The sequence below is a fragment of the Electrophorus electricus genome, chromosome 8, assembly GCF_013358815.1.
Source record: "Electrophorus electricus isolate fEleEle1 chromosome 8, fEleEle1.pri, whole genome shotgun sequence".
NCBI lineage: Eukaryota > Metazoa > Chordata > Actinopteri > Gymnotiformes > Gymnotidae > Electrophorus > Electrophorus electricus.
Window position 1 is genome coordinate 1,702,003 of NC_049542.1, and position 13,429 is coordinate 1,715,431.

Below are 13,429 nucleotides of genomic sequence, written 5' to 3' on the forward strand. Positions count from 1 at the left end.
TGGCTCTGCTGAGTTTGAAAGAAATACAACAAGTACTACTGAAATAATCTGCCTTCTGAATGAGTTATATGTTTAGGCTCTGAATCAAACATGCTACAGTGGAAATAAAATAAACCAGCACATAGAAGAAGGAAAATGGTTTTATGGTGTTCTCCTATGTCTAGAGCAGCTGATTTAACTATTATTCAGCTGATGCTCATGATCTGAATCAGATGCTTGAAAATAAAAAGAACAAAGTGAATAATGCACTGAGGAGGACAGCTTCCCTCCTGAACCTCAGTGTACTTTTTTACTCTCCGAATTGTCCTTCTCTTCAGAGATAATTACATCACATGTATCAGGTGGGTGTGAGCAGGTTCTACTTCATATAAATATCAGAGCCTTATGCTCAGTCCCATAGTTCCTTCCTGTGAAGCTCAACTGTTACAATTGGAATTGCTGCATATCAGGAATTTGAATAATTTATTTGAGGACACTTTAATGCTGGATTCATGAATCTGATGGAGGTTAACCAAAGCGATCGCTGCCAACAATTTTTCTGTCCAGAGAGATCTGTGTCTCCTTTCTATGTGTTTCTGTGTATGTGTGTAGCAGCCGTTTTTCTTCTAACAGTATGTGGGAATTTGCTCATCATCATCTCTGTGTGTCACTTCAAGGAGCTCCACACATCAACTAACATGCTCATCCTCTCTCTGGCTATGTCAGACAGTCTGGTTGGACTATTTGTCATGCCATTCCACTTAAGTCGAATGATTGAATCTTGCTGGATTTTTGGAACAACTTTCTGTCTGTTTTATAATTTCATCTCATTTTTTGTCACAAGCATATCAATATATAATGTTGCTCTTATAGCTGTTGATCGGTATGTTGCCATCTCTAATCCTTTTCTCTATATTGAAAAAGTGTCTGTGAGTAAAATGTGCATTGTGATTTTGTCTATGTGGATTTTCTTAATGTCTTATAACTCCACACTGCTTTACTTTAATGGAACTTCGACTGGTCTCATAATGTGTCTAGAACAGTGCCTCTTTATCCTACATGAGATTTGCTCTCTGATTGATCTTGTACTTGTTTTTGTTGTTCCTTGTTCTGCTATAATCTTATTTTATGCTTTGGTTTTTGTCATTGCCAGGAAACATGCCACTGCTATTAGAGAGATTAATGTTCAGAGTAAAGGCTCGAAGAGCATGGCAGACTCAATGAAATCTGAGAGAAAAGCAGCAAAAGTTCTCAGCATTTTAGTGGCTATGTTTCTGGCCTGTTTATTTCCATACTTTGTTTGTGCTACAGTAAGTAATGCTATTGAATCACAGTCATTTCCTAATTTTGTGATCCTTTTATATCTTAATTCTACTATTAATCCAATGATTTATGCTTTGTTTTACCCATGGTTTAGAAAGTGTATTAAAATTATTTTTACTCTTCAAATATTCAAAACAGGTTCTGCATTGATCAATGTCCACCGATAAATTAAATGGCATTAAGTGTCTTTAGAAGAACTTGCAGAACCTCTTTTGAGTAGCTCAGGACTGTAATGCATGCTGTTGCCATTGACTTTAGTGAGTTTTTCAGTCTCACCATAGCTGCCCTGTATATAGGCTAATGTATAATTTTCTGATGGTTTACAAAGTTATGTTTTATCAGTGGACCTTCACAGTACAACAGCAGGTAAAATACATCAAACTGGAACTATACCCCCCCCCCCCCCCCAATAAGATAAAAATATTGGATATTTTAATGATATATTGACCACCAAATTGGAAATTTCCCCAGTTTTCATTTCAGAAATCTGTTCACCTTAGTGTAGAGCTAATGATTAAAATCTTAAAAGGGCTACTATGGATTATTAATGTAAGGTAGTCATGTGCATATTACTTTTACACACACACACAAAAAAATAATAATTTCTAAAGTTAACAGAATTTTTAGTATACGTAACCATCTCAGTATTTAAATGTCCACCTCACAAATGAGGCACAAATTGTCAGCAGTTTTGTTTGACTTATTTTGATCATGACATGACCTATTTTTGGCAACTTAAGTGACTCATCCTATAATCCATGAACTCATGGTGATGATTCATCTCTGACCATGACAACATCTGCAAGGACCAGATTTTTCTAAAACTGGAACAGAATGGGCAAGACACAGAGCAGGAACAGGACCCAGACGAGACACAAGAACAGACAGGCCAGAAATGGGAGGCGAATACAGGACACGACAAGGAGCAGGCGAGACCGAAGACACAGAAACTGGGGGAAACAGATGCAGATAGAACAGCACAAGAACCAGGAACATCCGTGGGAACAGACAAGGAACCAGAGCAAGAGGAGTAGACAACAGAACAAGAAACAGGAACAGAACCCACAACAGAAACAGACCGAGGACAGCAGAAGGTCTGGGCGGGAGGACGAGGAGACACAACAAATGACAAACAACGAGGGACGAGTGGAGGCTGGAGGCACAAAAGGATGAGGAAATGCAACACAGACTAGGCCAGGGACAAAGGGACAGAAACAAAAAACGCACAGGCACTGGAACAGAATCATGGATGGGCACAGGGAACTAGAACTAGGAACTAGAACGGGCACAGAGACAGGCACAGAGACAGACAACAGTGGCAAAAACAAAACCAGGCACAGGAGAAGGCAAAAAGAACAGGAGCAAGCAAGCAACAAAGGAGGCACAGGAGGTCCACGGTGAACAGGAGACACAGGCTAGGTGGGACGGGCAGGAACCACGGGCTGGAGGCCCCAGGAGACAAAGGCCGGGGCGGGACAGGCAGGAATCCAGGGGTGGAGGCAGCAGGAGACACAGGCCAGGGCAGGGCAGGCAGGGAACATGAAGTCTGGAGGCAGGTCTGTGGACACAGGGGAGACCAGCAATGAATACAGGGTGTCCAGAAGTGTGGTAGAAGCATTTCAGTGGTGGATCCTTGAGGTCCAGGGGCACGGCTGTGGTATTTAGCAGTGGGTCCAGGAGGTTCAGGGTCCTTGTTAGTCTGCTCATTCTGTAACAGTGAGCAGTAAGGAGACGGATGCATATGTGGAGAAGAGCGAGATTTATTAGGGGCAAATCCAGACTCAGGGTACCTGTAACAGGCCTGGGTCAATTTACCAATATGGAGTTTGAGAAGACAAACTAAACAAAAGCATGCCAAGATGAATAGGGGATGCAGGCTATAACAAAGAAGCTGGGAAACGCAAACAACTAGAAATAACAAACAAGGTTTGAAACAGTTCACATTCTCCTATTCCATAGTTATTCCATAGTTACGTTCTGCCGGTGATAAATTATGGGAGAAATAAGACACTGGGTGTAATTTGGACTTATCGTATCAGTGTGAAAGTAAAGCTCCTGCCCTGATGTTAGAAGCATCAACATCCACAAAAAATGGAAAGGAAGCATCAGGATGTGAAAGTATGGGAGCCATGGTTAAAACTGCAGTTTCCTGAATGCTTGATCAGCTTCCTGATTCCAGAGTAGCCTGGTCAGTGCACCTTTCAGGAGGGCTGTGAGACGAGTCGCAATGCTGCTAAAATTCCATATGAAGCGTCAGTAAAAGTTTGCAAATCCCAGGAAGCCCTGGAATTTAACGGTAACAGGAATGGGCCACTGGACGATGACTTCACTCTTCTCATCATCCATAGTGATTCCACCGAGGCTGATCACGTATCCTAGAAAAGTAGTTTCTCTCCCTTTACATATAACCCATTATCCAGAAGAGTCTTCAATACCACTCGTACATGTTGCACGTGGATTTCAATGTCGGGGGAATAGATGAGGATGTCTTCAATATAAGCAATAACGAATTTTCCAGTGTATTCACTAAGGATATCATTGATGAAGGCCTGAAAGACAGATGGCATCACACTGAGACCGTATGGCATGACTTTGTACTCATAGTGACCTCTGGTGGTAATAAAGGTGGTTTTCCATTCATCACCTTTCTTTATCTTTATCAAATTATAAGCCCTACAGAGGTCTAATTTAGTGAAGATCTTAGCTTCCCATACTTGTTCTAGAGCAATGGGAATAAGAGGTAGCAGGTATGCATACTTCTTGGATATTTGAGATTTTGGTAATCAATACAGGGGCGAAGATGTCTGTGGATGGCTGAATAAAGCCTTGGATCAGTGTGTGTGATATATATATATATATACACACACACACACTTCCATGTTCCTCTCTTCTTGGGAGAGAGGATAAATACAAGCGTTAGGGAATACGGCTCCCTCCGGGAGCTCAATGGAACAGTCATAAGGATGATGGGGAGATAACTGGCTAGCTTTCCTCTTACTAAAGACCATAGAGAGATCTTGGTATTCAAGAGGGAGGGAAAAGGCTTGGTTGTCAGCAGGAATCTCTATAGTGGTGGAACATAACTGAACAACAGGTAATGTCAAACAATTCCTAAGACATTGAGATGACCACTGAGTGATTTCCTTTTGGGGCCATGATATGCTTGGGTTATGTTGTTCTAACCAAGGTAGACCTAAAATGTCTGGAAATGAGGCTTCCATGACAAGAAATGAGATGAATTCTGAATGGGGTGCACTTGTGGTGAGTTTTACAGGTGTAGTGCAGCATGATATGGAACCAGCTCCTACTGGTGATCCATCCAGAGCAGCCAAGCGAAGAATCTTGTGTATGGTTCTACTGGGATGTCCAATTCCTGTACAAGACGGGCATGTATGAAGTTTCCCTTGGCTCCTGAATCAACTAATTCTGTAAACATAGAGGATGGTGTATGAGGCCCAAGATAGACAGTTAACAAAAACGACTTAGTGATCATCCTTCTCGGGGGCAGGAGCAGTACCTCATTTTGTGATGTGGGTTGCATGCTTCTTCTGTGGCTTAGAGATGAGGCTTGATTGGGTCCAAGACGACAGTCCCAGAGAACATATCCTGAGGATTCGCAGTAAAGACAGTGACCCTCCTGGAATCGGCGCCTCCTCTCCTCTTCGGTTAAGCATGAGGAATTGCATTGCATAGGTTCCACTGTATGCTCTCGCCTAAGCTCTGGATATAACTGGATGAGGGACAGGTAAAGCGAGAATTATTAGCTCTACATGGTTTTCGTTCTTGAATAAAATTATCCAGACAGATAGAGCTATAAGCTTATTCAAATCTAACTTATCAGCTCGGCAAGCAAGTTCATGTAAGACCTTATTCCATCCACTACCTGCAGCGACAGTACGGAACTCTCGCACATAATCAGCCACAGAACAATTGCCTTGACGCAACTTGGTTAGCATCTCCCCGCAGGCTCTTCCTATATGAGGGTGATCAAACACTGCCTTGGATTGAGTGATAAAATCATAAGATGATTTCATACATTATCCCAGATGGCAGTTACCCAATCTACAGCTTTGTCAGATAGACGAGAGGTAATGAATGAAATCTTAGCTTGATTGGAACAGGGTGGAAGGCTATTGCAGTATAATGAACATTGTAACAGGAAACCACAACACTTGTCTGGGGAGCTATCATATTTTTCGAGTTTACTCACGGGGAAGGTCAGTTGAATACTGATCGCAGTGGTACTAGGTGCCGGCGTGGGAATGAACTGAGAAGGAGTAGTCATCATTTGCAGCCGGGAGGTGAGTTCTCTGAGACATTGTCCTAGTTCCGACATTGGTGTTTGTTGGTCCGCTTGTTTGGCGATTGTATTCATTGACCGTATGAAACCCTCAAGCACCTGTTGGTGTTGGTTGATTAGCTGACCCTGGTTGGTCAAAGCTTCCTCCAAGGAATCCAAATCTGCCATCTGTATGGAGGCAAAGTATTCTGTAACAGGCCAGGCAAAAATCAGACGCTTGCAGATAAAAGACAGGGCTTATATTGTAGTTCCACATAGTGGAAAAAGGTCTAAACAAAGTGGGCAAGGTTGGGAGTAGCTTGAACAGTGGGAAAACAGTCCATATCAAAACCGGAAAGACAATCAAAAAATCTAGGCAGAAGAATCCAAAAGGGGCAGGCAAAAATCAGAAACGAGAAACAGTAAATCCAAGGTACAATACACAGTAGTAGAATCAGAGAAATTAATGCTCTGTAGGCAATACTTTGCACATGATGAACTTTCAGATAAGTTTATATACATGTTTCTAAATGACACACAGGTGAATTCAATATTCGGGTGATGATGATCTGATATGACTTTCTTGACTGGTTGAGTCCTGGGTTGGGTGATGAACAGCCTGCTGGGTATTGTAGTGTGCTAAGGAATTGGGCGATATGACACCTATAGTTCAAGTTCAAGTTCAAGTTTGGTTTATTCATCACATACATAGTCATACACAGTATAACTCGCAGTGAAATGGTGGAGAGTGCTCTGTCCAAACTGAGGAAAAGAAAACAGGGGTGCATAGAGAAATATAGATATTCTATATATGTGAAATATATATATGCAAAGAGAAATATATATATATTCTATGTATGTACAAAATATATTAACAATGTATGTACAATATATGTATATTATGATTATATACACAATGTACAATGTATATGGTTGTGTATATATGTACACAATCTACAGAATGTACAGATCCATTTCGTATAATAACATATCTACAGTTGTTGTGTTACAAGGTAATTGAATATAAATATATATATACAGATATACAGTTATGTTACATGGTGGTGGTGGTCCCCACAGTTTATCAGTTTCCCTGATTCAGGGCCCGAATGGCCTGTGGGAAGAAGCTCCTCTTCAGTCTCTCTGTCTTGGTCTTCAGGGAGCGAAAGCCCCTCCCTGACCTCAACAGAGAGAAGAGTCTATTGTTGGGATGGGTGGGGTCCTTCACAATCCTCCTGGCCTTGGTCTGGCACCGCTTGTAGTAGATGGTCTGCAGGTCAGGAAGTTCCGTGTGAGTGATGCGCTCTGCTGAACACACTACCCTTTGGAGTGCTTGTCTGTCCTGCTTGGTGCTATGACCATTTATTTACCATTTAGTGAATCAAACCTAAAAATTATGTAGGAAGAAAATAATATTCACATTATCAGACAGCACCTTTCCATGGTGATGAAGTAGGCCTTGTTACAGTGGTGATAATCACAATTTTCAGAAAATCTGGAAAGGGTGGAGCACATCTTAAAACCTTTGGGTTAGCTCAATGTAAGTTAGCACGGTGTCTCCAAAAATGTGTCTACTTCAACTATGTTGATAGCAATAAAGCCTTTTAAACCCTTCAGACTTAGTGACCCACATGATTCACATGTTAGTAAACCCCAAACGACACTTTTAATTTAAAAAAATGCACATATATGAGTAAACACAGAAATTAGCCAACATAACAATCAGTAATAAATGGTCAATACAATTAATACAAACATGAACCAGTATGTATAACTATGTCCAGTTTAGCAAGTGGATGTTCACAAATGTCTGTTACAAATCGCCCAATCATTGGTGCGCATTTGTATACAGTTATGTTACATGGTGGTGGTGGTCCCCACAGTTTTCAGTTTCCCTGATTCAGGGCCCGAATGGCCTGTGGGAAGAAGCTCCTCTTCAGTCTCTCTGTCTTGATCTTAAGGGAGCGAAAGCGCCTCCCTGACCTCAACAGAGAGAAGAGTCTATTGTTGGGATGGATGTTCACAAATGTCTGTTACAAATCGCCCAATCATTGGTGCGCATTTGTAGAATGCCAGATGAAGTGTTCGAGACACACGGAGCTCGTTGGTCCAATTCTCATGAGTCCCTGACACATATAGACATGAGACCGCAGTATCCACAAGGAGCAGCTACCCGGGTCTCCTCTCAGTTTCTCACAAAACAAAAGTGCAATGATTTTTGTTAAGACTTGGTCCTCCTTGTCTATCCACACGAGCAGTAGCATGGAGAATTCAGTCCTCTTCACTGAGAAGCAGCCAGTTCAGTGGTATAGCCTGGAGCTGTAGTTCTTCAACCGAATATGGCTAACTCTCTTCACAGAACCGAAACAAACAGACAATGCCTACAGCAGAGAGAATATACTTTTACACTAACAAACACCGTTAGACTTGAAAGAAAAAAATGGAAAAACATTACAGTTTGGGCCTATATACAGCGTATATTAAGTCTCCAACAACCGAAACTTCAGGGGAAAATGTCCACTCTCCTGCTGTCTCTTGTTCTCTCTTGCTCTCGCACATTCCAGCCAAAAACTGTAACAAGTGGAGGCTAAGCAGGATTCAGGGACGAGGCACGTTAAACAAACATACGTTTATTCACACAGAAACAAGTACTATGTAGCAATAAAGCTAACGTAACATCAAACACTGACAACAGACAAAAGAAACATAAGGGTTTATATACATATGTAAACGACAAGCAATTACAAACAGGTATGACACATGGGGGCGGGCGTGGCCACACAGACGAACACACACACACACACAAACACTGGGAGACACTTGGGAGGAGGGGCCATTCCATGACAGAGCCCCTCCTCAAGGGCGCGATTCCTGGCGCGCCAGCCTATCGGGCTACGGCCCCGAAGCCGACACAAAATGGCAAAGCCGGAGGACCAAGCAACCCGACACGGGCCAGCGTGAGCAGGACAGAGGGGGAGAAGGACAGGGACCAGGATGACAACAGACACAGGAATGGACACAGTGACAGGCACAGGCACAGACTCAAAGGGGGACAGAGCAACTGGGACGGACACAGTGATGGAGACGGACACAGTGATGGGGACGGACACAGTGATGGAGACGGACACAGTGATGGAGACGGACACAGTGATTGGGACGGACACAGTGATGGAGACGGACACAGTGATGGGGACGGACATAGTGACAGGAACGGGTACAAAACTACATAAAGGACTGGTAAAGAGTCCCGGCAAGCCGGCAGGAACCCCAATCTGTCCCCCAGTCGTTGGCAGGGCTTGAGTCCTACCCGACTGTGGGAGCTCGCCCCTCGCCGATTTGGGGGGCAGTGACTTCCGTGCACCCATTTCAGGAGGCACACCAGTTACTTTGCCATTCTCTGGGGTGGGCACTGGTGTCGCCTCACCCTTTCCTCTATGAGGCTTAGGTACACGTACACGAGTTGCAGGGTTGTATACCCTGGTACAGGGAGTCTCCTCCTCCTGGGCGGAACCTTGGGCAGTGTCGTACGTGCAGGAGGCTCATCGATCCTGGAGATAACAGAATGAATGTCACTGTCCACGAGAGAATCCCCATGGAGGGCCTCCTCCACTTCCATCGGTGGATCCTCCCCATAATCGGACCCCAAGTCCAATCGCAGACTGACATCGCTGTACTCCCCTCTCTCTCCATACTCAGCATAGCTCTCAGAATAGTCCAAGTAGGGGTCATAGGACCCAGCAGATTCCACTTCCGAGTGCCAGTTATCATAGTCCAGCTGGTCTCTGTAGGACTCAGCAAAGGGCCATACATAGGGCCCCGCCAAAATCCTCCAGTGGGTTCTTCCCCCATTGTGGGCCCATGGAGCGAGGCCAGGATGAGTGAAGGTCTCTCCGGAGTCCGACTCAGAGGACTGGAACTCATTATACCAGTCCCGGTAGCCAGACGTGGTTCCGCATGACTCCCACGCTTCCACACCTGGGCCACACTCACCTGGACCACACTCACCTGGACCACACTCACCTGGACCACTCTCACCTGGACCACTCTCACCTGGACCACTCTCACCTGGACCATACTCACCTGGACCACGCTCACCTGGACCGCACTCACCTGGACCACTCTCACCTGGACCACTCTCCCCTATTGTGGGAGTCAGGAGGGTGTCCAAGAACATGGGGAGCTTCCCTGCAAGGGCTGTAGGAGGGCTTTTACTTCTCTTCTTTCCCTTCCTCTTTTTATCTTTCCCAGGCATCATTCATTGGTCGGTGTTTCTGTAAGGAGTGGAGGCTAAGCAGGATACGGGGACAAGGCACTTTGAACAAACACATGTTTATTCACACAGAAATAAGTACTACGTAACAATAAAGCTAATGTAACATCAAACACCAACAACAGACAACAGATCCATAAGGGTTCATATATATATGTAAATGACAGGCAATTACAAACAGGTGTGCCACACACAAACACGGGGAGACACTTGGGAGGAGGGGCCTTACCGTGACAAACCTTCCCAAACATCCCAGTCTAGTCCCTCCTTCTAATCACGGATAGGTCAGCAACAAGGTCGCTTAATCCTAGCAGCCATCTGGTTGCTCACCTTGGTGAGAGACAGGCCATGCCAGCAAGAAAACTGGCATGAAACTCGAAAAGAGTTCTGGGAAGTAGAGTATTTAACACTCAGTACAACAATAATAAACAAATACAGAATAAACAATTTGTCTACACACATATATATATATATATATATATATATATATATATATATATATAAAAAACAGCAAGATGTACTACTCAACTGGTCTGCCTAACCATAACCCTAACTAACCCTAACCTTAATCCTAACCTAACCCTACTCAACTGGTCTGCCTATATGAGCTGAATCACACATGTGAAAATGGCATTATGGTGTTCTCTTACATCTATTGCACGTGATTTAACTATTATTCAGCTGAGGGACATGATCTGAATCAGATGCTTGAAAAAAATTAAAAGTGAATAATGCACTGAGGAGGACAGCCTCGCTGCTCGACCACAATTTGGATATTACTCTGAATTGTCTTGTCTTTTGAGACAATTATATCACATGTACCAGGTGGGTGTGAGCAGATTCTACTTCATATAAATGTCAGAGCCTTATGCTCAGTCCCATAGTTCCTTGCTGTGAAGCTCAACTGTTACAATTGAAATTGCTGCATATCAGGAATCTGACTCATTTATTTGAGGACATTTTAATGTTGGATTCAAGAATCTGATGGAGGTTAACCAAAGCGATCGTTGCCTGCAGTTTTCCTGTCCACAGAGATCCGTGTCTCCTTTCTATGTGTTGCTTTATTTGTGTGTAGCAGCTGTAGTTCTGCTAACAGTATGTGGGAATCTACTCATCATCATCTCTGTGTGTCACTTCAAGCAGCTCCACACACCAACTAACATGCTCATCCTCTCTCTGGCTGTGTCTGACTTTCTGGTTGGACTATTTGTAATGCCGTTCCATTTAAGTCGGATGATTGAATCCTGCTGGATTTTTGGAATATCTGTCTGTCTGTTTTATTACTTGATCTGCTTTTATGCCACAAGCATATCAATATATAATGTTGCTTTTATTGCCATTGATCGCTATTTTGCCATCTCTAACCCTTTTCTCTACATAGAAAAAGTATCTGTAAGTAAAATGTGCATTGTGATTTTGTCTATGTGGATTTTCTTAATGTCCTATAACTCTGTACTGCTTTACTTTAATGGAAACTCCAGCGGTCTCATAATGTGTCCTGAGCAGTGCCTCATTGCCTTATATGAGATTTGCTCTCTGATTGATCTTGTATTTGTTTTTGTTGTGCCGTTTTCTGCTATAATCTTATTTTATGCTTTGGTTTTTGTCATTGCCAGGAAACACGCCACTGCTATTAGAGAGATTAATGTTCAGAGTAAAGGCTCGAAGAGCATTTCAGACTCAATGAAATCTGAGAGAAAAGCAGCCAAAGTTCTTGGCATTTTAGTGTCTGTGTTTCTGGCCTGTTTACTTCCATACTTTGTTTATGCTACAATGAGTAATGCTGTAGAATCACAGTCATTTCATAATTTTGTAATCCTTTTATATCTCAATTCTACTTTTAATCCATTGATTTATGCTTTGTTTTACCCATGGTTTAGAAGGTGTATTAAAATAATTTTTACTCTTCAGATATTGAGACCTGAATCCGCATTGATAAATGTGCATTAATGAATTAAATGGCATTAAGGGTCTTTAGAAGCACTTGCAGAACACCATTTTCAGCAGATCAGGAGTGACTTTCCCAAAAGTGTCATCATACTTAAGTTTTAATATTATTCATTAAAACATGAGCACTTATGAATGCCTTTTATACATAATGCATAAACTGTATAGATAACTGTATATTTATACATAAATTGTAATTTAGCAAGCCAGCCAACCCAGTTGTTAATCATTAAACTAAGGAGGAATCCATGGGACTATCATGTGATATGTGATGGTGCAGAAAGTTTAAGATTCAGCTGAAAATAACAAGTTCATCAAGATCAAAATGTTTAAAAAGTCTAATCACTCCTTGTATTCAATAAGTGTAGTCAATAATATAATATCATAACATAGGTTTATCCTCTATGAACAGTTTTAGGAATGTTTGCGCTGCAGGTACTGATAGTGTTCTAACAAGGTCAAGCTTAAGTTTATTTATTTAGTTGTAGAAATGTGTGGGTCCAAATCCCTAATCAGCAAGCCAAGGGCAACAGAGGCAAAAAGAAAACTCGAGAGGCAGGGATAAGGAAGAAACCTTGTGAGGACCAAGATTTAAGAGGGAACCCATCCTCCATTTGGTGGCCCAGTTAGTAACCAGTCCATTCTTTATTACATTATATTTAGTCTGAGCAGCCAATTCAGTGTACATGTGGAGCCTCCGTTACTCTAGTGGGTCTAGGGTGGGTGAGCTGTTTACTCCAGTGGGTGTAGGGTGGGTAGGCTGTTTCTGAGATGGTGGCATGGATGTGTCAGCTGGCAGAATATTTTCGACGTTTTGTTACCGATGCGCATGATTAGTCCACTGTTGGCATTATCTATTGCAGTAGCATGCAAATATAACACAAAGATAGAGGTTAGATACATTTCACACATAAGTCAAGCTTATGTCTAGTAAACGTACTACAGACCAGGTTAGCTTCACAGCATATGTTGCTATAGAAACTAACCTACACTAACTCTGACTTTGGTTTTTAGAACAGAAAGCCAAAAGTTTACACAAATGCAGAGATAACAAATCTGATTAGTTACTAATCCCACTTTCTGGAATATGTCCCAAATCCCAAAATGTGAGTACATATTTACAGGTAAAGTTTAGGCACAAAACTGGAGGTATATGAGTAGTGTACCATTCTCGGCAGAGCGGTGACACTGACATAGTAGTGGCATGTTAGTAACTTGTGTGCTGGTACCAGGCACAGCGGTGTTTCTGGAGGTTTACATGTCAGTGTTATCTTTGGGCCAAGTGGTCTGCTATCAAACAATATCCTACCTACTGGGGTCCTACGGTAAGACAGCGACTGTTGGATGAAAAGGACAATGCTAGCTAGCAAAGCTTATGGAGAGCAACAGATGGCCTCATAGGCTCTAACTAGACAGCTACAAGGTCTTTCAAATAAATGTATTTTCTAACAAAGCAGCATGTGACAGCATTTATATATAATGCATGACAATTAGGTCTGATAGGTCTGGGTCAGTATTGTCCTCACTGGTGAGCCGGTAGGTCTGGGTCAGTATTGTCCTCACTGGTAGCTGGTAGGTCTGGGTCAGTATTGTCCTCACTGGTGAGCTGGTAGGTCTGGGTCAGTATTGTC

At 42.7% G+C, this 13,429-nt stretch overlaps 2 protein-coding genes across 2 annotated transcripts; both read left to right on the forward strand.

The window, feature by feature from the left end:
- Positions 1 to 491: 491 nt before the first annotated feature.
- On the forward strand, positions 492 to 4,417 carry LOC113590416 (trace amine-associated receptor 13c-like). The gene is made up of 2 exons (XM_035529046.1): positions 492 to 1,457; positions 4,397 to 4,417. The coding sequence occupies exons 1-2, from the start codon at positions 492 to 494 to the stop codon at positions 4,415 to 4,417; spliced, it is 987 nt and encodes a 328-aa protein (XP_035384939.1).
- A 6,250-nt stretch (positions 4,418 to 10,667) lies between these two features.
- Positions 10,668 to 11,801, forward strand: LOC118241834 (trace amine-associated receptor 13c-like). The gene is made up of 2 exons (XM_035529143.1): positions 10,668 to 10,676; positions 10,830 to 11,801. Exons 1-2 carry the CDS (start codon positions 10,668 to 10,670, stop codon positions 11,799 to 11,801), a joined length of 981 nt encoding a protein of 326 aa, XP_035385036.1.
- The last annotated feature ends 1,628 nt before the right edge of the window (positions 11,802 to 13,429 follow it).

Coding starts and splice junctions, on each gene's coding strand:
- LOC113590416 (XM_035529046.1), top strand. CDS start 492: ATGAATCTGATGGAGGTTAACCAAAGCGATCGCTGCCAACAATTTTTC. Junction 1,458..4,396: donor CAGGTTCTGCATTGATCAAT/GTCCACCGATAA, acceptor ACTGAACAACAG/GTAATGTCAAACAATTCCTA.